We start from the raw sequence: 24,330 nt of genomic DNA, 5'->3' as shown, positions 1-24,330 counted from the left end.
TCATGCCAAGGAGTCCAGGTGGATGCATCTCATCCAGAGTTGGTTGCCCACATCATGTTTCTGGCTGGAAGCTAATTATGCTACTCTCTTTCATTAATAAAAGTAGCCATATACCTACATTTCCAAGTGGACTACTAGTGCCCAAAACATATTTCTTACATTTTTCTCAGTTCAGATTAGCAAATGAAAACATGAAGACCTAATATCACATAATTAGCAAACTATTTTATAGACACGAAGCTAAAACAATTAAAGAAACACTTGGGAGAGGAATTGAAGAGTGCCATACTTCCCGAATGTTCTGCTGCTCCATCTCATGCCTCTTGATCATCGTTCTTCTCTTGAAGGAACGGCAGTTTTTGTCGTAGTAGAGTCTCTGCTGGCTGAGAAGATGGGCCTCCTCTTCAGCCTGAGTGTGCTGCAGGTTCTCTTTGTGTTTGGATATTCTTTCTTGCTTCTCTTTCTTCGGTGTGCTGTGGTCCTCATTCATTTCCTGCATGCAGGCACAGTCGAGAAAATGTAACTTTCCTTAGGATCACAGAAACACAGGACTCTCAGAACCTTCCAGTCACTGGCTAGTCCTCTGCTATTTAATTTATAAAAGTAAGACACCAGAAGCCTGACTACGGCACCAGCTATCAGCAGAATCACACTTGCCACCTGCATGTGCCCAGCTCTACTCTTTTTAGAGCTGCATTATTAAAAGGAAGGGGGAAAAAAGTGGAAGGAAAAACAGAACTATCTCAAAGACTAAACAGTACCACAAAGAGAAGACAGTAAAACATCACTGAAGGGGAGGCTCTGATGGCCCAGAAAAAGAGAATGGGTCAGAAGCCTCGGCTCCCTTTCCAGCTCTGCACCTGTTTTACAAAGCCTTCCAGCTTGGATTCCAGTTTCCTTTATTCAAATGAGACTTTAATACAAGCCCAATTCTCTGCTGAATCAAAAACCTAACAGGACTCCTTACTATCCTTTCTCTCCCTTCTACATTCTTAACAGCAAATGATTTTGGAGCTCTGCCAGGGACACTGTCCTTAAGCAACACAATTTGCAATGGATTAGCTATATACCACATTACTCATTTCTTTATTCTAATTTGTGTAAGTGATCACAAGGCTTTTAGTGAATCACAGAATGGGTAAGGTTGAGTGATATCTACATGGCTGCTGTGGTTCCTTAAGGCCTGAGGGGAAAACCAGGTAAGCAAAAGGGGGAAAGAATTCTCTACAAATTCCCATTTCACCTCATCACCCATTGTTTCAAAGATCCTGCTCTACAGAGCTATGCAGGCCTCTCTATCGCCCTCACAGATTATTCTAGCAATGCTGCCAGATACTCCTAATACCTGAAAGTTTAGCTGCTACATTTGCTTCCAAGTATGACAGCATCCCTTAAAACCCTGGGCTGGCCCAGGTTTATCAAAAAGAAAGTCCAGTTCATGCCCATTCCACACCCCTTCAGCACTGAAAATAGCAGTTTCTTGCCTCTTTAATCTTTTCCTTGCAAAGCTTGTATTGTTTCTTCTGACTTTCTAAAAAGGTCGCCAGGTCTTTCTTTTGCTGAGCCAAAATCTGTTGCTGGAATTTCTTTTCATCTGCTGCAGCTGTCTTTGCCTGTAAGGTACAGAGAAGGAGAGAGAAGAAGGGTGAGGGTGCAGGTACCAAACGCATCATAAAAATCAATCTTCAGTTATGCACTTTCAGTCTACCATTTTCTCATCCTGTGCTAGCCAAAACCACAAGTATTCAGCTGAATGAAAGCTACTTGCAAACACACAAACTGTAACACCCCCAAAAAGATGCAGGAACTTCTTCATGCTTCCCATCTCTCCAGTAAAATAACCATGGAGGGTTAAAAATCCCACTAATTCAACATATGGATTAACATGGAGATTTTTAGAAAGACTGAGTAACGCAGAAGGAACAGTTACAGCACTGTGAGCTTTGTCATACTGCCTAGCTAACGTGCCTCAGCAACCAAGGTCTCCATGAAGTCTGTCAGTCTTTTTTGGCTAGCTGTCACTAGCTACGTTACTGGTTGATGCCAATGGAGTAGCCATCCTCGGGAAGGTAGACCAATGGGTTCTAAGTGGTACATCCACAGACTTTTTCCAGAGCCTGGTACACAGCTCGCCCTGTGTACCATCTTCTGATACACCTCCAGGGAGCCTATACCCACACTCACCTCTTTCTCCATCACAGCCACTTGCTTCTTGGCCAGCTTCTCCAGCTCAATGGACGAGTTGTTGGCATGAGTCTCCACCTCCTTCTGCAGCTTGAGGCGGTGCTCGTCCATCTCGGCCTTCAACTTGTTTTCCAGGGCGATCAGCTGCTTCTGGTGCTGGCGCCGCATCCGCTTATATCCTGACATCTGTTCCCGCAACTCGTTCTCCTGCTCATGCTCATGGATCTGTCTTGTAACCTGGTGTTAGAAAAAGGGAAAAAACTGCTATATGGCCTTCATAAACAAGTTTTCTCCTTATTAACTGCTTACCTGTAAAGCAGACCATGCCCTGCTGCACTCTTAGCAATTAACTTCCAGGGAACGCTGTTCCAATACTACTACTTAATACCATAAACCATACCATGAAGTTTCCCTCTTCTGGCACTGATAGGGCAAGCTGCTTTTTACCCCCATTTTTTTTTTCTGAGGATTTTATTGTACATTTTCACGTAACAGCAGAAAAAGTCACGTTATAAGTAAGTGCAGCAGCAGGTTACTAACCACTCATGGAAATATCCACAAAGGTGGCTGCTGTACAACCTTCTTCAGACACAGGACACAAACCCTGAGGGATTTAGCAAATGGTATCCATTTTAAGAAAAGAAAACGCAAATCCACACATCCTTTCCTTTTCTTCCTAAGTCACCACAGTTCCAATACAGTCCCTCAATACCTATTTCCTGCTAAGAGTTGCCTCGTTCAAAATGTCTTGTTAAAATTCAAGAGGTGGCAGATTGATCCCATGTTTTCATCAGTCTGCACACAGTCTCCTGAAGCACTTCCTCAGTCTTTAATTTAGCTCATGAGAAATAAGAACAAACCATTTAATCCATTTGCATTATTAAATTGCAAAATTTCATATCAACTCTGCCTCACTCTGGCCTTTTACTACAATCACAGTGGAGACCCCACACCTAGCTAAACTTATGTTTCACACATGCATTGCATTTAGTTTCCAGTACAAATTTTTTCCTGCTTTTCTTCCCCATATTGATCACAACAGCCTTTCACTTGTCTAGATGGCTGCTCCTGAAGAGTCAGAAATGGCTACTCAGCTTTACTTCTCTGGATGCTGAAGTCTTGTTCCTGTTTATGTTTGACAACCTGCACACACACAAGCAAATCTTGGGACGAACAGGTTCCCAAGACCAGTGCAGAGACACGCAGGAGCTTTCATGCTAGCAAAAGAGAAGTGAGGTACTTTGTGTTGTTTAAGGAGTGCTCTCGCCTGTGAGAATCAAGAGTCTTCTAAGAAGGGAACAGTGCTCTGGTCCTGAGCACTCTTTATCTTGACTTGATCATACGGCTGAAGTAGATTATAAGCCCCACTCAGCTGAAACAAACTCACAAGTTTCACATGATTTCCATGCTCTGAGTGTATGCACAGATAAGGAGGAAAAAACCCTGTGCAGGCTTGCCAAGAAGTTTAAGAGGAAATGCAAATGGTAATGGTTCCACTTCAAAAGAAAAAGTATCCCCCCCCTTAAAAAAAAAAAAAAAAAAAAAGAGAGAGAGAGAGAGAGAGAGAGAGAGAATACAGTCCCAGTCCCAGGAACTTCACATATAAAGATCTGCTCATCGCTTATGTGATAGCCCTGAGAGCCAAAAAGCTGCAGCCCTCTGCATGTATGTATACAGAACTGGAGACCAGAGCTCCAAGAGCAGACCTTTACTTTCACACTTAACACATACGAAGCAATCTACTCAGCTGTTTAGGGAGGGATCACGAAGCTTCACAAACTAGTAGTCCTCCTCGCATGACGTAGCTGCTGCTTCCTGCAGTTTGCAAGATCCTGGCCTTCCAGACGAATTTCTCCATAGGCAGCCAAGAGAAAGAACTGGCCCCTGCTACAGTATTGCTGTCATTCACAGGCCATTTTTCAGAGATCTCCAAAACAAGTTTAAGTTTAGGATGGGGTGCACCCAAACCGAGCTTTCATTGATCATTAAATGAAGAAAAAGTAGCTGCTTTGCTATAGATCAGCACAGGGAGCCCACCTGCTGGCAGCTTGTATTTCAGGGCTCACAACCAACGAGAAGCAGTGATTAAATTACAGACCTCAAAAATCAGTGAGCAAGTTTATCACCATAATTGACAGACAGCATGCTGCTACTTGCCTTTGCCAAAACAACTGCCAAGCACTTAAGAAGGGTATGAAGAAGAGGTTAGAAGAGACCTGAATAGCCTTCACCTTGAAATGGATTAAGAATAACTTGCAATAAATAGTTACTACCACCAGCAAAAAACAAACAAACAAAAAACAAACAAACAAAAACAAACAAAAAACAAACCACACACACACACACACACACATATATAGCTGGAGTCCCAGAATAGAAACACGCTTGAAAACCTAGCTACAGAAGTAGACAGCCTCTGTGGCCCCTGGCCTCTCAAAAACAAACCATCTGACTACAAAGAAAACAACAAACTTGGTCCAACTCTGCTGCTAGATTAGACTCCATTACCAGGAAGTGATGATGGTGGAGCCACAGTAGTAAAGTCACACATCAAGTACTAGGTAGGTGATGATGGACAAATCACATCTTTCTTGTCCAAGGAATTTTGGAATGTTATTTTGAAATTAACTAGATTAAATATATATTTACTTCTCAGCAAGAGCTGTAACAGGGCAGCCTCCAAATGCCTGAGGCTGGGTAACGGAACACCCCTAAGTCAGATACGAGGAAAACATGAGATTGTAGGAATGACTACAGAAAAAGATAGCATTAGCAGTGCTTAGCTTAAAAAGCTTTCTGAAGTATAACAGTGATGGTCAACTTCATCAGTCTCCCCATTGCTCTAGCCTCTAATGAGAATTAGAGCGCGTACTTATTTACAGCAAGAATCATTTAATCTTTTATCCTTTTTCTCTTGTTCCTATGCTCTTTGTTTCTAATTTTGCTCAACTTGCCTCTATCATGACAAAAATCCCATCTTTGAAAGATCTCATGTCAAGTCTGGGGATATTTATCCCCAATAATAGGTCAAAATTACTAATTATAACACTTACTGATAAAGACTACCAGTCACTGCCGAAGATGAGGACACATGAAGAAGTCAGAGGAAAAGCAGCAGCATTTAATTCCTGAAGACTAAAGAGAAGAACAGCAGCAGGCTTTGCAGATCTTTTGTGGATTTAGTTGTTTGCATTTAGCATGCTGGTGCTAAAGATCTGATGAAGACCACCAGTCTTCAGAGCACTGGTTTTGAGAAAGCTCTCCAAAATTGGGATTTCACGCAGAACATGGAGGAAACTGAATGAACCTGAAGTAGTAACCAAGTATGACCAGATCAGTAACAGGAAACTTCTTCAGAATCCCCATGTAAATACATTTGAATGAATGAATGATTATAGTTTTAGAGATGAAGCCCATAATGGCTGAACAGCTTTAGTGACCACTGTAAAAAGAAAATTTGAGAAAGTTGCAGTTACTGCCTTTTTGATGTTCTTAAACAAAGGCTCTTTGAACTTTGCAAAGTACTTCACAAACATAATCCCATAGATTATGATGGAAAAAATGATGACAACTGAATTGCTCACGGCAAACTGTTGTCCAGAAAAATGTCAAGATCCTTTAAAACGGAAATAGTGCAGTTTCTTGAAGCTCTATTTGAAGCATGTAATAATCAATCAGGTCATCAGCAGAACCAAAAATCCATACAAAACAGAGCAGCTTTCATTAAGGTATGACATTTTCTCAGTTTCTTACCTCCCTGTATCTTTGGCATACACTGAAATAAGACAGACAGGTGCCTATTCCAACCTATTCTCACAGGCAGTTCACTTGTCATCTAAAATCCAAGCTTACTCTTCCCCCTACTCCCCCCACCTCATTTTTTTAAATTTTTAAATTTATTTTAAATTTTTAAAATAAAGAAGTTGGCCTCCCAACTTCTTATTTAGCAGTGGCAGTTCTTTAGACTTCTTCCTTTTACATTGCTTAACTAAGATACCAAACCCTCTCCTAAAGGACAGTTATTCTCACCTCTCAACGACCAAATGAACTACTGAGCTCCTTTGCTGGACAGAGTCAGAGTACTGAGTAAGACATTTACTGCCAGCAGCCTCTCACAATAACAAAAGAATTTTGAGACAAGAAAGAATAAATTCAGTATTTTTAGAGTGAAGATTTATATAAGGCAGAAGCCAAGTAAGTCTCGAGACAATATCCACCATGCGGAATAAAGTGACATTGCTTCAGCAGAAGAGGGTGCAGGGCATCACATGAATGTACCAAGCTTTGGAGCGAGGCTGGTCTGATGTCGTTTTAATGACCACATCCACAGAAGATTGCTCACATGTACCCAGACAGCTGGTTTTCACAGACCCAGGCTGAAATCACACTGTTGTTTTGCTGGCATCTGGACTTCAAACAGAAAGCCAAGGCTTTAGATGGAATCCATGCCACCTGTTCTACCTCTCAAGTTTTAAATATTAGATCATTTCACTTGAAAACTGTAAAAGAAGCCAGTAAAAAAAGCATATGAAGCTGTGGAGTCTTAAGGGGTCAGGTGTGAAAAAGACCCAGAAACACAGACTCATGCACCTCTACACTTTTTTTTTTTTTTTTAAAAAACTCTTTCACAGGAAAAATGTTGATAGGTATAGTCTAGATAGGTGCAGAACCTCTGGTTTTCTTATAAAACACAGCTTCTCAGCTTCAAGGTTTAAGTTGTTAGATTTAACTTTCAATTTATGGACCACTGGCAATCTGGAAAATAATATGGAAATGTATCAGGCATTTGATGATCTTTGCAGATACTAAATTTCATTATAGGCAGTACTTTCGCAGCAGCATCACTGTAAGTGATGAATATTTTTGCCACATGTGCCATGCAAAAAGGAAAAAAGAAAGAAAGAGAGGCAATCTATTCAATGTCCGAAGAGGAAGGCAGTTCAGGAAAGTGTGACTTAAAACTGCTGCTTGAATTACGATCAAAGGTAAGCACTTGTTTCAGAAAACAGGAGTCTTCCTTCAGCTTTCTTAACCTCAAATATTGCCCTAGTGTCTTTTTTAACTTGTTATTAGTAATATCAAATGTCACTGAAAGTGTCACTGAAAGACTAGAAAGGTGCATTCACAGCCTATTTCCTTTGTGGGTAGCCAAAATGCTACTCATGAAGCAGGCATTTAATTTGAAAGTCTGTCTGGTTTCCTTATTATTCATTTGGTGCTTTGGAGAAGCAACAGGGCAGGAGACTTGCATCTAAAATCACCAGCACAGCCTGAGCTTAGAGTTGCCTAATGTAGTTCTGCCTGTGAGCCTTACACCAACTGGAACTATTTGAGCTTATTTCTGCAAAGAGCCTGGACTTCAAGTTGAGAGCATCCTTTTAAAAGTATCAGTCTTTCATCAGTCTGCAATATCCTGATCTAAGACTGAACAACAAGGATTTGAGGGCTCAGGCTCAGGCCCATCCCTGAACTGAGCAAGCAGGGACAGCTACAAAGCCCCATGAACAGCCCACAGCCCCAGAGCTCAGTGCTTCTCACTGAGCAGCTTCAAAATGCTGCTCTTCCTTCAACTTGGGGTGGGGGGAGGATCAGCAGACCCCAGCAGCAGAAGTTTACGCCCAAATATTATTCCGTTTACTCATTTTGGTGTCAGAACTCCCATTTTCTCATACTCTGGACTCTCTGCAGTACAGACCACATGCCTCTCTCCACTGCATAACCTTCCCGTGCCTGGAAGGCAGCTGCTGAGAAACCAACCCCTGGTCAGCAGAAGGGATGTGGGGAACTATCAAACTTGTTCTTTAATATCATGAGGCCTTGAGCACTCGTTCACAAAGGACTCTTAAGATGCTGTTTGAAAGAGAGAATGTAAATGAACATGGAGAGATGAATAAAGGCCCACTGAAATCTGAACTGCTAGTTCTGCACTATAGATTTCAGCCATGTCGAGTCATATCCCCCTGCATCAGCTACATAACCTTTCCTTGCCCCCAGATACTTCAGCTGGGGACAAGTGGGCAGGCACGATCAAGACTTTCTCTTGGACGAAACAGGAACAGCATTCAGTACTGCTAGCCTGTGACATCATTTGGTCACTGAGAGGCAATCAAATGCATAGTGATGAAAAGAGTGTGCTGGCAGCCCCACCGGCACTTCAGAAGCAAGCACACACACAAGGATTTTTCATGTTGTAGGGGATAGTTAAAGCAAGAATTTCTAAATTTCCATTTTGGCATATGCAGAAACAAATGAAAGATTACTAAGGGGAAGGCCCTGCACAAAATTAGCAGACGTAAAATATTTGTTACAAAAAGTGAAATGAACCCTCTCATCTTAAAACCCAACCACACAGTAATATCTCCTTAATACCAAGGTGGTATTCTGGGGAGGTTCTTCCTATACTGGAAAGGGAAAATGTATGTGTATGAAAAGCTTTTACATGACACGTACTACTGTATGCTTCACCCCTAAAAAGGCCTGCTGGCTAATATAGTGAGTTAATGTGGGCATTCTCACTTTCCCCAAAAGATACCATGTTCTACGCATACTACTGCACTAGCTTAAACTCTGAGCCTTCCCAGCATGAGCCCAGACATGCTTCATATCAGAGCACGTTCCACAGAAAGACTGAAGGACACAAGTTCTCCAGAAAGCCTGATTTCTTCCTTACCTAGTATTGATCTCATCTTTATAGTCATTTGCTCACTATAACAGAGATTCAGCAAATCCAAGAGACCAAGAAAATAAGGCGGGCACAGTCCAAGTTTGCAGGACATTGCCATGGGATTTAGGAGTGACCTTGGGACATCAGTTGTCTTCTCCAGAGTTTAGAGGTCTGGGAAGATCTGACAGACCATACATCCTCATACCAACATCTTTCATCAGCTCACAAGAGGGCCTCATCATGAGATAACTTCAAGCCACTCAAACAGCTCAGTGATGACATATTCAGAGGAAGATGGGAGTTTCAGAATCCAGTGCTGAAGGCAGGACAGAAGATGCAGTAGCTTTCCACAAAGAGTAAAAATGAATATGACTATGTACAACGTATACACTCACGGATACACATCAAATTATATATATACTTAGAGCATGATGCTCGAGTCATTGATCATTTCTCCCTCCAGTCAAGTTAACCAAAAATATCATCCTGTTTTTATCTGTTCAGTGCAAGCAACAGCATTGGCACCATACCACATGCATGCACACACACGCACACACACGCACGCACACACACACACACGCACAAAAGAAAAAAATGTCCTGAGGCAGAGGGTCTCCAGGAAGGCAGAGGTCCCTGCTGTGCCAGGTGTGCTGCATGAAGTCCTCTACTGCACATGTTTCTAGGTCATGCTTTAAATCAGGTGGGAGGAGGGAAGGAAGGGGGAAGCAGGGGACACTGGCCTGGGGGGCAACCAGACTACGGCAATCCAGGACTCCACCTGCAAGAAAAGGGAATGGAGATGCTCTGCCCCCAATCTCAGCCCGCAAAGCACTGGGCGAGCGGTCCCCATGCCACAGCGGCATTTTTACATTAACAGCAACAACCTCACAGAGGGATGGGGGTGATGGGCACTGCTTGCGCGGGGGGTGGCAGCGGAGGGGCCCGGCTTGCTGGGGCGGCGGGGAGGGGGCGGCTGTGCCGCCGCGATGCCGGGCCGGGCCGCGATGATGTCATTCCAGCCAGCAAACGCCACCGCCAAGCAGCGGCTACTTTGGATCGCTGCCTGCCCACGTGACCTCTAATACCGCCGGGCTGGAATTATTTCCCATTTCATGGATTTTTTGGTTCAGAGGTGGGTCTTCGCCTCTGTCCCCGTATGCGCACCCCTCCGAAGGTTGCCGCCGCTCCCACCCGGGGTGCACGCGAGGGGGGAGGCGGCGCAGCGGCCAACTCTCCCGGCACACACCCCTTTCACTACTACAAAGGCATCTCCAGCAATCACATTTGCAATAGTACAAATCCGGCTGGGTGCCACCCATCCCCCTCGCCTTTGTAAGCCCCCCTCCCCGGCGGGCGGTGGACCCCAGTGCTCCTGCCCCGGGCTCAATTTGCAAAAATATGGGAGCGGAGCAGCTGCTTGCACTAAATGAATGAATGAATGAATGAATGAAAAATAGCCAGCAGCTCATCCTGGAGACAGCAGCCTTATTGTTTCAAAGAGCATCTGCATTTCCGTAGCACGGGAACGTATTTCACACATCCACACGGAGATGGGTTTTTTTGCACATGCAGACAAACACATTTGGTAATATTAATAAACACATTTGGCAATATTAACAGCCCTAACAAAAGAGGAGAAAAGGCGTGTGTGTGGGGGGGGGAATATGAGACGATATTAACTTCACCCCCAAACGTGGTTATCTGACATACATTGGAAATACACCCGATGTGAACATACAGATTAAATGCATTTTATATTTTACATTTTGCACAGCTAAACCATCTTTTGGAGCAATATGTAGTTGCTATGCCAACAATAAAATTTAGGAGGGGAAAGGAGGGAAAGGGGGGAAAGGGGGGGGGGAGAAAGAAGAAATCCCCGACCCTTCCTGGACAGACAGACAGACCGTGAGGAGGGGGGCGGCTGCTTACCAAAGACGCCGATTTGATCGTGGCAAAGCGCTCGCGGTTCCGGTAGTGGAGGGCCTGATTCTGCACTGACTGGGTAGGCCGCACCTCAGGCCTGCGATCCCTGTGGCCCACCTCATCCCTTATAAATACATGATCCTGCAGAAATGGATAAAAACAAGGAGAAAGTCCAGCTGTGCTCTTTCCTGGCCGGCTGCCTCTCTCTCGCCCCTCTTTCTGCACAAGCGGCGCTGTTTGAAATGCATAGTTTAGCTCTCGGCTAGCCCCTGCAGCTCCCACGGTACAAAATGAATAAGCAACACATTGCAGCCTGGGCTTCGGCGCGTCAGCTGATCGCTAGCAGGATGCCTCCTCAAGCCAGCCACCGTGCTGGGTTTTTTTTTTTTTTTTTAAACCTCCAGTATTACATATGTGCAAAAAAAAAAAAGGCTCCGAGGCAGAGCGCGACGCAGAGCGATCAGGCTGCTCAGAGAGGCCGGGGCAAAGCACCGCAGCCCAGTAATCCCTTCAGAAAGGCGATTTCCATGGCTAGCAAAGAAGGCGCCGTTCCCTTTCAACGCCGGAGCAACGTTTTGCCTCATTCCCTTCGCGGTGGGGCCGGGCCCTCGCCGGGACGGCTTTGCCGCGCGGCCGCTGTCCGCGGCGCGGGACGAGCGTCCCGGCGCAGAGCGCGGCGGGAGAGCCTCCGTGCCCGCTCAGGGCTCCGGCTTCCCAGTCATGATCCAGCACCGTTCTAGCACCTTCTCTCCACAGCCCACAAAGCTTTTTTTTTTTTTTTCCTCTCTCTTCTCCTCTCTCTCCTTCCTTCCCCTCTCCTTTAAAGCAACAGCTCACAGGTTTTCACCACGAGCGGCTCCGGGCGCGACGGCTGCCCGGCCGCGGCGGCGCCTGCCCCGAGCCGGCGGGCGCCCCAGGCAGCTCCCTCGGGTGGGCAGCGGCGGCCAGGACGAGGGGCTCCCGCCACGCCAGCGCCCCTCGGCCACGCTGCGGACGCTCCTTCCCCTCTCCGCTCCTGCTGCTCCTCTAGTCTGGTCCCGCGCAAGTCCGATTGCTTTCGATATGATTTTCTAAGTGATTTACGGAAAAAAAAAAAAAAAAAACGAACTGCTACACAAGTGCTGATGTCAAGAACTGAATCATATCTTGATTTCAAAGCGTTTTAAACCAGGTATCTGTTCTCATATCCCTTGTTTGGGGCCTCCACGCCCCGCGCTCGCCTTCGCTGGCCTTGGCAGGGAGGAAGCGCTGGCTACGGCTGCCGCAGAGCCAAGCCCGCGAGGGCAGAACACGCTAAAGTAATTTAAAAAGAGCCTTCCACAGAAGTAGTGGGTTTCATTTTATATTTCTGTCGTCTTTACGTTGGACTTGTTCTTGCCATTGAAAGGGAAGGCAGTGTTACGGAAGGGCAGTTACGGGAAACGGGGCCGACCTTCAATATTCACGCTACGGGCAGGGCTCCCGGACTTGCCCGCTTGCCTCAGAAGGGTAAATCTTAGGCTCCGTAATAGTCAAACCAAAACAGTCTTGATTAAACGTTCAGATTCCAACAGTGGGAGGTTAATTAGACTCTCAGGGGTTGCCTGGAAGAGCATCGACCCCGTGGTTTCTGTGGCTCTGCGGCACCCTGGCCTATCGAGCAGCCGTGACGAGGACTCTGGGGAGCACCATCGGGGCCCGTACCCGCCGGCGGGTGGCCTGCCCGTCACCGGCACGTCTCAGCTGGCAATTTCTACGGGTACGCTTTGGAGTCTTCCAGCACGATGCTGATCCAGTCAGGCAAGGGGCAGCATTAGGAGCTGCCCAGCACTGCTTGTTCTCCAGCGATGAGCTCAGCGGCTGATAGAGATGGCTAACTAGGGGCTCTCTGGGGCTTGTGTCAACAGCCTCACGCAAACGCAACAGCACGAAGTGAGCTGGAGCAAGGCGAAGGGGTCCTGCAACCACAGAAAGGTCCTCCGTGGTTACAGACTGAAACTGGAGCAATTCGCGTACAAATTAAAGCTAAATAAAATGTCCTGCGGTGAAGACCAACACAAGACTTTCCCATCTGAACTATGGAGAACTGAAGAGGAACAAAAGTACACAGGAGCTACTATCCCTCTACTATGGACATGAAATTCAGGTGGGGACAGGCCAAACGTCACCTAAGGTCATACAGAAAGTCTGCAGCAGCACATGTAAATGAACAAGGTTTCTAAGGTCTGCTGCTACCCCAGAAGACCCTAATCCTCAACCATCTTCTCTCACTCCATTACATTAGTATGGCAGGGAGAATGCAAAATATTAAAAACAAAAGCCGCAAGTCACTTGGAAGAGAGAGGGAAAAAAAAAAATCTTTTCAATGACCTTTTAGATTTTTCAGAACACCTCAAAACATTACCTAAAATAACAAGTTCAAATTATGATTGTTTCTTACAGCGAAAAATTAATTTGTAGGTTGCGTTACACAGAATGTAGATTCTTAGGGGGCAAAATGGCATCTTGATGCTGTTTTATGGAGCTTCCAGTAACTTTGTGGTGCAGAAGAAGCCCACAGCAGAATCCAACTGCCCATCAAGAAAGCAAATTAACTGCCTTCTGTATCTCAAATTGAGCTGGGTGAGGTATGGGAAAATTCCTTTGCAACTGAACAAACTAGAGGATGAAGACAAGCTTTCCACCCATTTCCAGTGGGCAAAATACTCAGTGATTGCCCTCTGCTCCCCTTGATCTGGGATCTGAAATCTGGGCTACAGACAGAGGCAACAACTATTAAGTTTCAAATATGCCTGTGCAATCTTAAAAGGCAACATATATATATATATTTTTTTCCCCCAGAAAACCTGCCAGGCTACCAGAAATAAAAAGCACTTGACATGGAGTGTTACCACACCAAGCAAGTTACTTTACTACTCAGACTGCTAGTAATCAGAGAACTGAAAGAGAAAAACTTAAGAGTCCTCATTTCTTCAAACTTCCTCAGATGATATGATTGATAGCTATCAAGACATAAGTCTAGCTACAGATTCAAAAAAAAAAAAAAAAAAAAGAAAAAAGAAAAAAAGAAAAGAAAGAAGGGGAAAAAAAGTATTTCTGCTCTTTTTGACTCTTTCTCTTCCTAAAAGTTTGCTACTAGACTCTGCACACTGGCCATTTGCATATATGAGACCAACCAGGAAATTTAGTTTCTAACTTTTAGGTCCAGACTTCCAGGAAACAAAGATGTGAAACTGGCATCTCAGGTCAAGTTGGTCAATAAGTATAATCTGGCCTTTGGATCTAAACCACTCACAAATCTCATCAAGTTTGGATCGGGAAATCTCTAAATCTGCAGTTCAAATTGTGGTTTGTTCTTAAAGTAATGCCTCTTCTGTACATTTTTCATTTTCCATCTATTTCCTGTCTTTACTGAAAGATTTGACTTATGAACACAACTTTAGGCATGCTCAGATTGCAGCTCATGTTAAGCATTTAAAATCCCTCTATTAAGGGGTCAATAATCTGTTATCTTCAGATTTCCCACTAAAGGTGGCATATGGTCTTCTGACCATACTACCGTAACAACCAATTTTCATGTTGATCACACACAAAAAAAGATTTAGAGGTATCTGGCTGGGCATTGGTTTTGAAACCGCTGGTCACCTTTGCCACAATGAAGACTCTCAAACATCTTCAACGCTGTTACCACACCAGAGAGTTGGTGCAACTTCAAGTAACCTAAACGCAAGTCTCAAAAACAAACACACAAAGAAAAGACAGGAAGGTTTCCCGTATTGGATAACAGTAAGTAACCTAAAAACGTATCATGTGTCCCATTCTGGTCCTACAACACACCACCACCTTTTCCTCCTCGTCATTGGAAAAACAGGCTTTACAAGCCCCTGCCTCCAACACCAGCGCAACATATCAGGAATATCTGCTTAACACTGTAGCCATGTGTACTTAAGAGTAATATTAACACCATACTGCTACCACTATTTTCATATTATGTTCAAGACATTCAGATTGACTCCTTCCTGATAATGCCTAATAATTACACTGATCAGGTCATTTTTTGTTCTGTTTTTAAAGACAGTAGTAGCTCATTCCAAGAAACACGAGAGGGGAAAGCCCAAACCAGAACACATTTCTTCAACAAAACCTCCTATGTGAGCACAAGGCCACTTAAAAGACAATCAGAATGAACAAGCTATAGAACAAAGTCAGTCAGTATGTAGACAAAAGTTGATTTTTTTCCCCTACAGAAAGTCAATGAGAATTTTGCCTCAAAATTTAGTGACAGCAAAACTGGGCAGCCAGATCTATACACTGTATTTGATATTTACATTTTTTCAGTATATAACACTATCATGTGGCTGCTTTTTTTCACTGACACAGCAAATGCAAGCGCAAAGAATTAACAAAACACAGAAACAGAGAAGGAGTCCCACTGTTTCTGTGGCTTATTTAGAAATGACCATACACAGAACAGCAACCTGGAATCAACCTGGCTTATCCTAAAGCTGAAACATTCAGGTTTTCACCTTGAAAGGAATATTCACCCGTATACTGCATCTTTAGTGATACGCACCAAGTACGCACCGTGACAAACACTGTTTACACCAGAGGTTTCACGAGCTAAAAAGGACCGCCAATCTCCCAGACAAATTGGAAAGAGAATTTCTGAGGCAGCCAAAGCAAGGACCTTAATGGAACTGCAGAGCAGTACGTAATACTACAGCACATTTCTAACTTCTAAGAATTTAAAGAAAGAAGATAATGTGCCATCATTCATTTTAAGACATTGCACTAAATGCCTCAATAATCTGCAGAGAGGCTTACGCATCAAGAAGAGTCTTTTCAAGAAAAAGCTTTATGCCAGTAGCCTGCTATGCAAGAGGTCATTACAAACTTGCATCACTGCCTGCACACGCAAGCCAAAACAGTGCTCTCACTCATTACCTAAATATCCTTTACAGCTCATCTAAAAGTAAAATCTTTTCCAAACATGAATCATAAGAAAACCAGCCTCATCTTTGCCTCAACTGCAGCTCATGTACATCCACAGAAATCAGCCAGGATGCCATTAATCATGGCAGTGAAAGGCGATGTGTACAGATTTATTTGATTTAATGGATTTGGAAAGTTTCTCAAGTCGCAGTTATTACAGAAATATGTTTTTATTACAAATATTGGACAGAATTTCTGATACCCAACTAAGAGCATTTTCCTGACACATCTTTTGTTAATAACTAAATTCTAAGATTTCCCTGACAATTTTTTTTATTGCTGGAGTTTCATCTTTGTAAGTACTAATGATTTTAAGTAGAAGTAAATTTAACTGCAACAGCTCTGTACTGCAGTCAAACAAAAATAGCACACTGGCTTTTTGTTCAGATTAAAACAGAACAGCCTTTTTGTTATTATAAAGTTTTATGAAAATAAAACACACAAGGAAGTGTTCCAAGCCTTGCCATTTGTCATACTTATATAGAACAACTGAACAATATTGCTCAGAAGCCAACCGTGCACCAACCAGCACGCACCATCGGCTGAACAGAGCAGGTGACAATAAACCATCTACAACGCATCACCTGGAAGGGGAAAGCACACGTGAGAGGCGACTGAATAAGAATTTGGTAAACACTAGCATATCTTTTTCTTAAATTAGTGCTGAAATAGAATTTCTCAAGTGCTGTTTGTCTGTGCTTTTAGATGCGAGGAATTACAGCCAAAGAGCTCTATGTCTTATGGTAAACGTGGCACTTAGGACACAGGTGAACTCCCCAAGGCCCTTTCTACAGTGGGTTTCAGCACTGCACGCTCCCCATGGCAGTATCATTTATTTCTGCATATAAACTGGTGACTGCACTGTTGCTTGGGCCACGGTCCTTAAACGTCAGTTTTCACTTGCATTGCTCAGAAATCCCAAACAGTAATGAACAGGGACGCCGTGGCTGTCCAGAACGGACAAACTTGTACAAGACTATGCATTTCTAACATCCAGAATACCACAAAATCTGGATACCTACATCCTCAAAGAGCCAAAAGCTTCATCCTCATTCTAAGATTAACTGATGCTTACATGTTTTCAATTTCTGGCATATACTGTATGCTTCAAGGACACATATTTGGAGTTCAGCAACTCTCTGCCTCCCCCCCTCATTTTGCCCCCCCCTTTTTTTTTTTTTTTTTTTTTTTTCTCCAGCTACAATTGGGTTTGCAGCAGAGCTGTCATTTACTCTTCAGCTCTTAACCTGAATGCTGAATGAACAACTGAATTAGCTCCCCAAGGGAGCTGGCCAAGGGAATGTATATCCATATGTAACATGATGCTTGGATGGGGAAGTACAGTTATGTAACTCTCTTCAAAAGAGAGAAGCTAGAAAACTGGAGCTTACACTACGTGAGGGAGGTAGCCAGCCTGCAGCCTGCAAAGGAGAAAGCAGAAGTTACTCGCAGGATTGCTCCTCAAAATGGGACTGAGACACCTAAATTTCCTGTGAAGAACCTGCCTGCAACTAAGGGATCCTCTTGAGGAAATGGTCTTTGATTCTGAAGAGGAATAAGATACCAGGAAGAGAGGATGCAGGAGCTGCTGCCTGAGTAGTAGTCCTTAGTGCTATTTTTTTTTCATTCCAGAAAATTACAACACAGCTATAAAAACTAAGTTACATTAAAAGCTACACACTCAATTGGAGTTTTTTTTTTTCTTTCTTTTCCCTTCTCTTGTCCAGTGATTTTTCCTCTAGTGTACAGGTTTTCTTCTGCTGATGAGTGAGAGTCACCTTTCTCCTAAGCACAAGCTCAGAAACATGGAGATTTACTGCTGCACCAAGGCTTGGGTGTTGTGGAAGGAGCGAGGATGCTCCCTTTTTTCATGAGGTCTGTTCATGTGTGCTCTTACAAATAAGGCAAATCCCAAGCACCTCAGCTACCAAGAATTAGTAAACCCAGTGAAAATGCAGTAGGACAGAAGCAGACCATTTCACTCGCTCTGAGATCACAAAGCACCCTTCCACCTTCAACTACCTTTCAGTCGTTAAAAAAAATCTGTTGCTTACAAATGCTCGTACTATACCAGCCTGATCCTTATGCTTCGCCCCTGATTCAGCGAAGCTGGTCACAGTAAAGATGTTTGATGTTTGCAGGAACACTCAAAACTTCTCCCACTCAAGGTCTGCGCAGACAACATGCCGATAGCCTGCTCCTAATTTACACCAAGTGGCCGCAGCTGCGGTGCCACCCAGCCTAGCTCTCCAGACCAAGCAGTGCTCTGCAGCACCAGCGCCCAGGAACTGCAGTATCTACATGACCACGTCATCTTAACCTTTACAAATATATGTGACATTCTAGGGCTGTAATCAACATCCAAAGGCCTGTGACATTCGGAGCTTTGAACCTTTAAAAACAGGCTGGACAATTTTGCCTCCAGTTGTACCGGACTGAATTTTCAGCCATTTGTGGAATACCATAATGTTACACAATGCTTTGATTTGAGTCTTGCCAAAGCAATCCAGTGTATGAACCTATGTCCACACAGCAGAGACAGCTGGCTAATTATGTTCATCAGGATTTTCTTTTTAGCCTTTAAAAAGGGATTAAATGCAAAATAAAAGCTTAATTTAGAAATTGGACCGTAGATTCTTTCATTTTGTTTGTGGTTGCTGGATTCAGCATTCCCTTCTTCTCACCAGGTAGAAGGAAAACAAGTTGTGTGGATCACTTCAATCAATAGGAACACAGTTAAAGCAAACACAAAGAAGTTTTTTTCAGAATAAGGAACTTTATATTACCTTGGGAATAGAATGTGTATATATATATAGATAAATAACCTCCCTGAAATGTCTAATTCCAATTTTAGTCTTTTCACCTATGTTAACACATATATAATACACATAGAAAGCAATTGTTCATTTAAAATTGCTTTCCTCAAAGTAATAGAGAATAAAAAAAATTATTAAAACAATATTTTCAGACAGATATATATACCACTATACATATTCTAAATTCGTTTTATATATCTGTGCACCAAGAGGTACCGTTTACCCATGGAGACGATACCTGCGCTGCTACAAGGAGCAGTAATCTCAGCCTGTTAATTGCTTTGTAAAGGCCTGTATTTTGTACTTCAAAAATTACCCTAGAAACACCTACTTTTAGTTACACACTAACTGAGTGTGTAAGAGATCCTCATTCCTACAAAACGAACAAGAAAAAAACTTCTGTGTGTTGTCACGATCATCCTTTTCACAGAGTGGGAGTGTCTTATTTACAGTGTGCAATCACAGTTTGTGCAGGTATATGTTCCCTGCCTGTAAATACCAGTAAGTAGAGACAGGTAACATTTATTTTTGTTCTTAACTTAAAAATGACACTATACATAACTCCATAACTCTTTTAAAAAAAAAAAAAAAAGAAAAAAAAAGAAAGAAAGAAAGAAGCCTAACTGAATTAGGCATCCATCTTAACTGAATGTCTTCATCTAAAATAAAGAAACAACTTATGCAAAAGTCTAAGAGGGCTGAATTCATAACCTCGGAAATCTTCTACATTTGTACTTTATAGTGATTGCATGGCACTTCTGAAGTGAAATGTTATTCTTAAAGCGAGCAGGAACATTACTTCCTTCACAAATGCAATTTATGTCTGATGGAAATGGCTCTTTTTTTTCCCCCATTGACTATAATGACACTGATGAGTCAGTATTATAATGTACGACCATTGTGTAAATCAAATCCTCAAACTTGTATCTTAATGCATACATAAATATGACTACTTAACAATGAGAAATTAAAATTAATACAAATTTCTGAAGCCTACACAAAAGGAGAAAGCTCTAACTATAATCAGACCATACATAGAATCAGTGGAGCAGTTATTCATTCAAGAGGGTTCCTTGGACTGGCACATTTTTTCAGGAAGGTCTCCGAAGATGGTATTGCAAACGTATTTGAGAAAGACGTAAACCCCTGAAACCTATGCAACTTATCTGACAATGCCTTTAAATACACAGGCAATCTTTTGCTGAAGACAAAATTTCTCTTCAGAGCTCCCTTCTGTAAATGTTGCAATATTCAATTACACAAATACTGTATTTCAGAGGAAAAAATTTGTTTACAAATAAGTAGTTAAGAAACAGGCTTTGCTGTAAGCCTGCAACTGAGAAATTCACACTTCTATTGCTGCTGTAGTGTTTTAACTCATCCGGCAGAGAGCACATATACATTTTGAAGCTCTTTGCACATGCAAACACAAAAACGTAACCTACATTTTACTGCCTGCTAGTAAACATCACTGTTAATGCCAAACCAAAGTTATTCTATTAAACCAATCCCAGATTAGATACTTACTTACAGATAGACATTAGCTCAATATCTAGCACTAACAAAACAAAAAGGTAACAGGTAGTTCACAAGATGCAGCAAGAGAGCAGAAAAGCACCGAGTGGCACGTGACTCAAAACATACCTTGTGCGAAGGCTCCAAAGTTCTGTACACTTCCACTTCTCATGAGGGAAATCCAAGAGCAAGCAGATTTTAATCATACACTGTGACTGGTAAATGGTTAGCTTAGCTGCTGTGACCACTTTGGACCATATTGCACAGCACAGTACAATCATTCACAGGGAAACAAGGACGGACGTTACAAGCAGAGATGAAGCGCGCATGCAGGGCTGGGTAAGGAAGCATGCAGCAAGCCTGTGTACCCTGCCTAGACACTGACAGCGCTACCTCGTATTAGTACCCTTTTATTATTATTATTATTATTTATTGTTTTCAGAGATTGTCTAAATGCAGTTGAGCTGTTAAAGAAAAACACAGAACTCGATTCTGGCAAGCCCGGCCCCATCTCCTGTTCTCAGCGGCCGGCTCAGCTCAAGGCCGCTTGGCACACAGTTCCTTGGGCCCTATGCAGCTGAGCCAACGTGAGCAATAGCAGGGACTGCAGGAAGCTATGGAGAGCACCAGAGAACATACCTTCTTATGGACAACGGAGGAAGTGGAATTAATTGTGCTCTCGTCACTATGCATCATGACAAGTTCAGGGCTGCTCTCATCCAGGACCTCCTGCATGCTGCTCACACTGCTGCTCTGACTGCCTGTGCTCACAGACATGCTCGGGATGGAATGGTTGCTGCCCAGACTGTCCATCTTCCTACTCACGTTTGATCCATGCTCACTGTCCTATAAAACAAGGGGCATCAGTTACAAACACTGCAGGAGATGAACTGCCCAACACGTGCCTGCAGTGTCCAAAGTTTCTTTTAATGGCAGCTTTGCAGAGTTAAGGTTCTCTGATCTTTATTTTGGTATCTACGTTTCTCAAGGCCAGCTGGGTTATGAAATATATGGGGCAGTTGGCTTTCACCTCTTCCCCTAAAACCTTAATACTTCAGGCTCCAAGCCAGTTTTTCCTCATACCAGTAAGTCTGGGCATGGCTATGGCTTGAATAGGAGGCATCCAGGAATACTGAATTGCTGGTGAGTGTTACAACTGAGAAAGGAACCATCTTTCCTCTAGCTCTGTATTGAAAACATGCTCCGAGTCAGAGTGTGCTACAACAGTGTTACGAATTAGAAGAGATGTAAGACTGGTCCAAACTATTTATGATTTGGTAATGATTTCATGGTGGTTAACAGGTATAGGAGTTTTAAACAGCCAGGTCTCTAGCATTTTAACCATATATGCACCAGTCATTATATTCTATCAAGCTATAAAAAAAGCCAAAACCCCCCAAAACTTAATCTTGTATTTTCAATTAATAAATTCTTATGTAATCTTCATTCACATTTAAACAGCTGACTCAAAAGAGCCTGCATTATAGTAATTAAAATTGTACTAATCCACTTGGATGTATCTAGATAAATATTCCTTATACAGGAAATATTTTTTCTTCTACATATAAATATCAGAAGGAAGCATCTCAGCTTTTTTCTTGCTTGCATACTTATATCAGTTCAGTAATTCCACTATGTGAACTTAATCTGGACCAATTTAAAGAATTTATGAAGTCTTTTGTAATAAACTAATGGAATTGAAGATGCTTGCAAAGAGTTCACAGTGAGGACTGAGCTCTGGAAAACCCTTCTGTTCCTGGTCCAAAACAGGCTTGCTTCTGCACCCAGTTTGCCCTGGCCTTCAAAGAGAACTTGGGGAGAATTACATTAGAAATCAATTAATAGGATACTACTTTTGCTGAAAAAATGAAAGAGAAATTTGACAGATTTCTATTTGATCATGAGATTTTTTTTTATTTGAAAGCAATGAATAGATTATTCGGCGCCTGTGTAAAGGCATTTTAAAAATCTAGAATACAAAAGAATACCATTTGATGGACAACATAGATACATGTGATTCTATGAGAAAGAAAGGATTCCAAGATGCTTATATGAAGTTGCAGAAGAAATAACATAATGAAACATCTGAGATGAATGGCTATGTCATTAACGAACGTATATGCAAAAAGGACAGAGATGAGATGGCATATGCAACCTTCACATTGACTTCCTGATTTGAATACTTTACAAATGACCTAAACTTTCTGGCATTAGCTTTGAGGAAAGCATATAAACAGTATTTGAGTGTTAAAGATCTATAATGTCCACTTTCCACCTCCTAGATTTTCTAAGGTATAAAAAGGAACTGGCTTAGGGCATTTACAGTTGACCAGCTTCTGCTAACCAGGTGAGCAGTAACTGAAGCAAATGCTATGTTTTCTCTTCACTGCCAAGTTAGTGATACACACATGAGCAATCCAACCACCTTTTGTGGCACACAGGCTCGAGTGATCAAACTCAGTGCAGAGCATGCTGTGCACATGCAGAGTGCGAGCTTCATTAGAGTGTTAATTCGCAGAGATGGAATCTTCCTCCCTCCTTTTTTGAGGGACGGGGAGAAGAGGAACAGAAGATACTTCTCCGTGCCAACTACTGCTGCACCTATCCCAGCTAGGCTGTTAAGCTCAGACCTGCTCAACAGTCACATGGGGAAAGCATTCCCTCCCCCTCTCCTGTCCTGATACTCTCTGAACAGTTTGTCACACACAGGCAGACACAGCTTGAAAATTTCAGTGTATAAATCTGAAACCACCTCAGTTCCTCTCCCATATATACAACTAAAGTTTAGAAGAAAACTAACTAGAGGATTAGAACAGAAGCAGTTCTGTAGCTTTAACTGCAGTGGTTGCTGTTCTTGCTGCTTTTGTCCATTTAATCTTCAAAGCAAAATACAATTTTAAATGCCAGTCTCCTCTCTCTCTCTGTGTTCTCCCACCTGACACCCAAGCTTGTCCATTCCTTAATCCAAAGCTCTTAGTTCACCCTTAAAAGAACATTTGACACACAGGCCTCAACATCAAATTTCCAAATACAAGCTGAACTCACATACTTCTCTGTCTTTTCTTGCTATACTGCAAGAAGAGAAGGAATACAAATATCAATTTGCCTGAGAGGCTTTTTTCATTGAGAACCAGTCATGGATTTGTTTATCCAGCGTGCCTCCACCAAATGACATTAATTTCCATCTAATCTCATCAATTGAAAAACGACTGTTTTTTCTCTAAGCCACAGTCAGTGCCAATTATCATACACTGATTAAGTGGGTTATTTATTACAAGATTTAAATTGAAGCAGAATGTTATGTCTTTAATCTGTTCTTTTTTTCCTCCTTAATATTATAGAAGTTTTAAAAATAAGTCTTATTACTTTGGTGATTTGCTTTTCAACAATTGATAGGCCAATTACTTTATATGATAGTTATAATAATTGAAAACACTTATCAAGTGATCTTGATCGTGCTTATCAGACTGAAGAGCTTGGACAGTCAATAGACCCTCCCTCACACAGGCTGTGAACCGCTCTTCTCAGTCTCCCTCCAAATGAGTTTCTTCCCTAAAGCTCTCAGAAGGGCCACCATTTGAGAAAAACAACAGGAAAGTTTTTAAGTTGCCAATATGTTCACATGTCACACCAAGTAATGGTCGCTGGCACTTATGCTACCCTGTCTCTGCTAAGCCAGATGATAGTCCACCAAATCTTGACTGCATCCACACCTAGGCTGTGTTTACTCTGCCCCACAAAGGACAAAACCATCTTATTTGCTCTAAAATTATATAGAACAGTGCAAATGGAATAAGAAAATAACAGTACCTCCTCTTCTTCTTGAGACTCGGTCAGTGGGCCATTCCTTGTCTCCTGGAAAAGGATTTTCTTCATTTTCCGGTACTGAAGGTTATCCAATTCACGTACTGCATCTTTTGTCCTTTGTATGAGGTCTATTAGTACCCTTGGTGGTCGGTCTCGGCGAACGAAATCATGCTAATTTAAAGGGAATAAAATATATGGTTTCACACATGACAGTAGTATATTTGATAAAGAAAAAAAATACTTTAAGAGAAGAGACACTTGAAATTACTGTTTATATTTAATAATTAGTAATATCCATTATGAAAGACTCCAAAAACATTCAGCACTGAGGACACTTACCATACTCAACTATCTCAAACAAGCAAACTGATCACACTACACCCTATGAGGTGCAAAGCATAGGCTGCAAAACATTTTATTCAAAAATGTCAAAATCTGCTTACACAC

At 42.5% G+C, this 24,330-nt stretch overlaps 1 protein-coding gene across 6 annotated transcripts in view; it reads right to left on the bottom strand.

The window, feature by feature from the left end:
• The window catches only part of TAOK3 (TAO kinase 3), a 95,019-nt gene that overhangs the window by 6,570 nt on the left and 64,119 nt on the right, over nt 1–24,330 (bottom strand). For 3 of the 6 annotated variants that reach the window (XM_062590505.1, XM_062590506.1, XM_062590508.1), the window contains 6 exons: nt 23,887–24,054; nt 20,716–20,922; nt 10,781–10,915; nt 2,185–2,421; nt 1,485–1,613; nt 290–493 (listed from right to left, as the gene is read on the bottom strand). In XM_062590505.1, the coding sequence (XP_062446489.1) occupies nt 290–493; nt 1,485–1,613; nt 2,185–2,421; nt 10,781–10,915; nt 20,716–20,922; nt 23,887–24,054 (1,080 nt within the window). Of the gene's footprint in view, nt 1–289; nt 494–1,484; nt 1,614–2,184; nt 2,422–5,237; nt 5,301–8,854; nt 9,018–10,780; nt 10,916–20,715; nt 20,923–23,886; nt 24,055–24,330 lie in introns of those variants that run through there. The other 3 variants (XM_062590507.1, XM_062590510.1, XM_062590509.1) reach the window with 3 other exon arrangements.

This window comes from Rhea pennata, chromosome 17 (genome assembly GCF_028389875.1).
Source record: "Rhea pennata isolate bPtePen1 chromosome 17, bPtePen1.pri, whole genome shotgun sequence".
Lineage (NCBI taxonomy): Eukaryota > Metazoa > Chordata > Aves > Rheiformes > Rheidae > Rhea > Rhea pennata.
The sequence above is the reverse complement of the archived record's forward strand: the minus strand, read 5'-3'. Positions and strand labels throughout refer to the sequence as shown.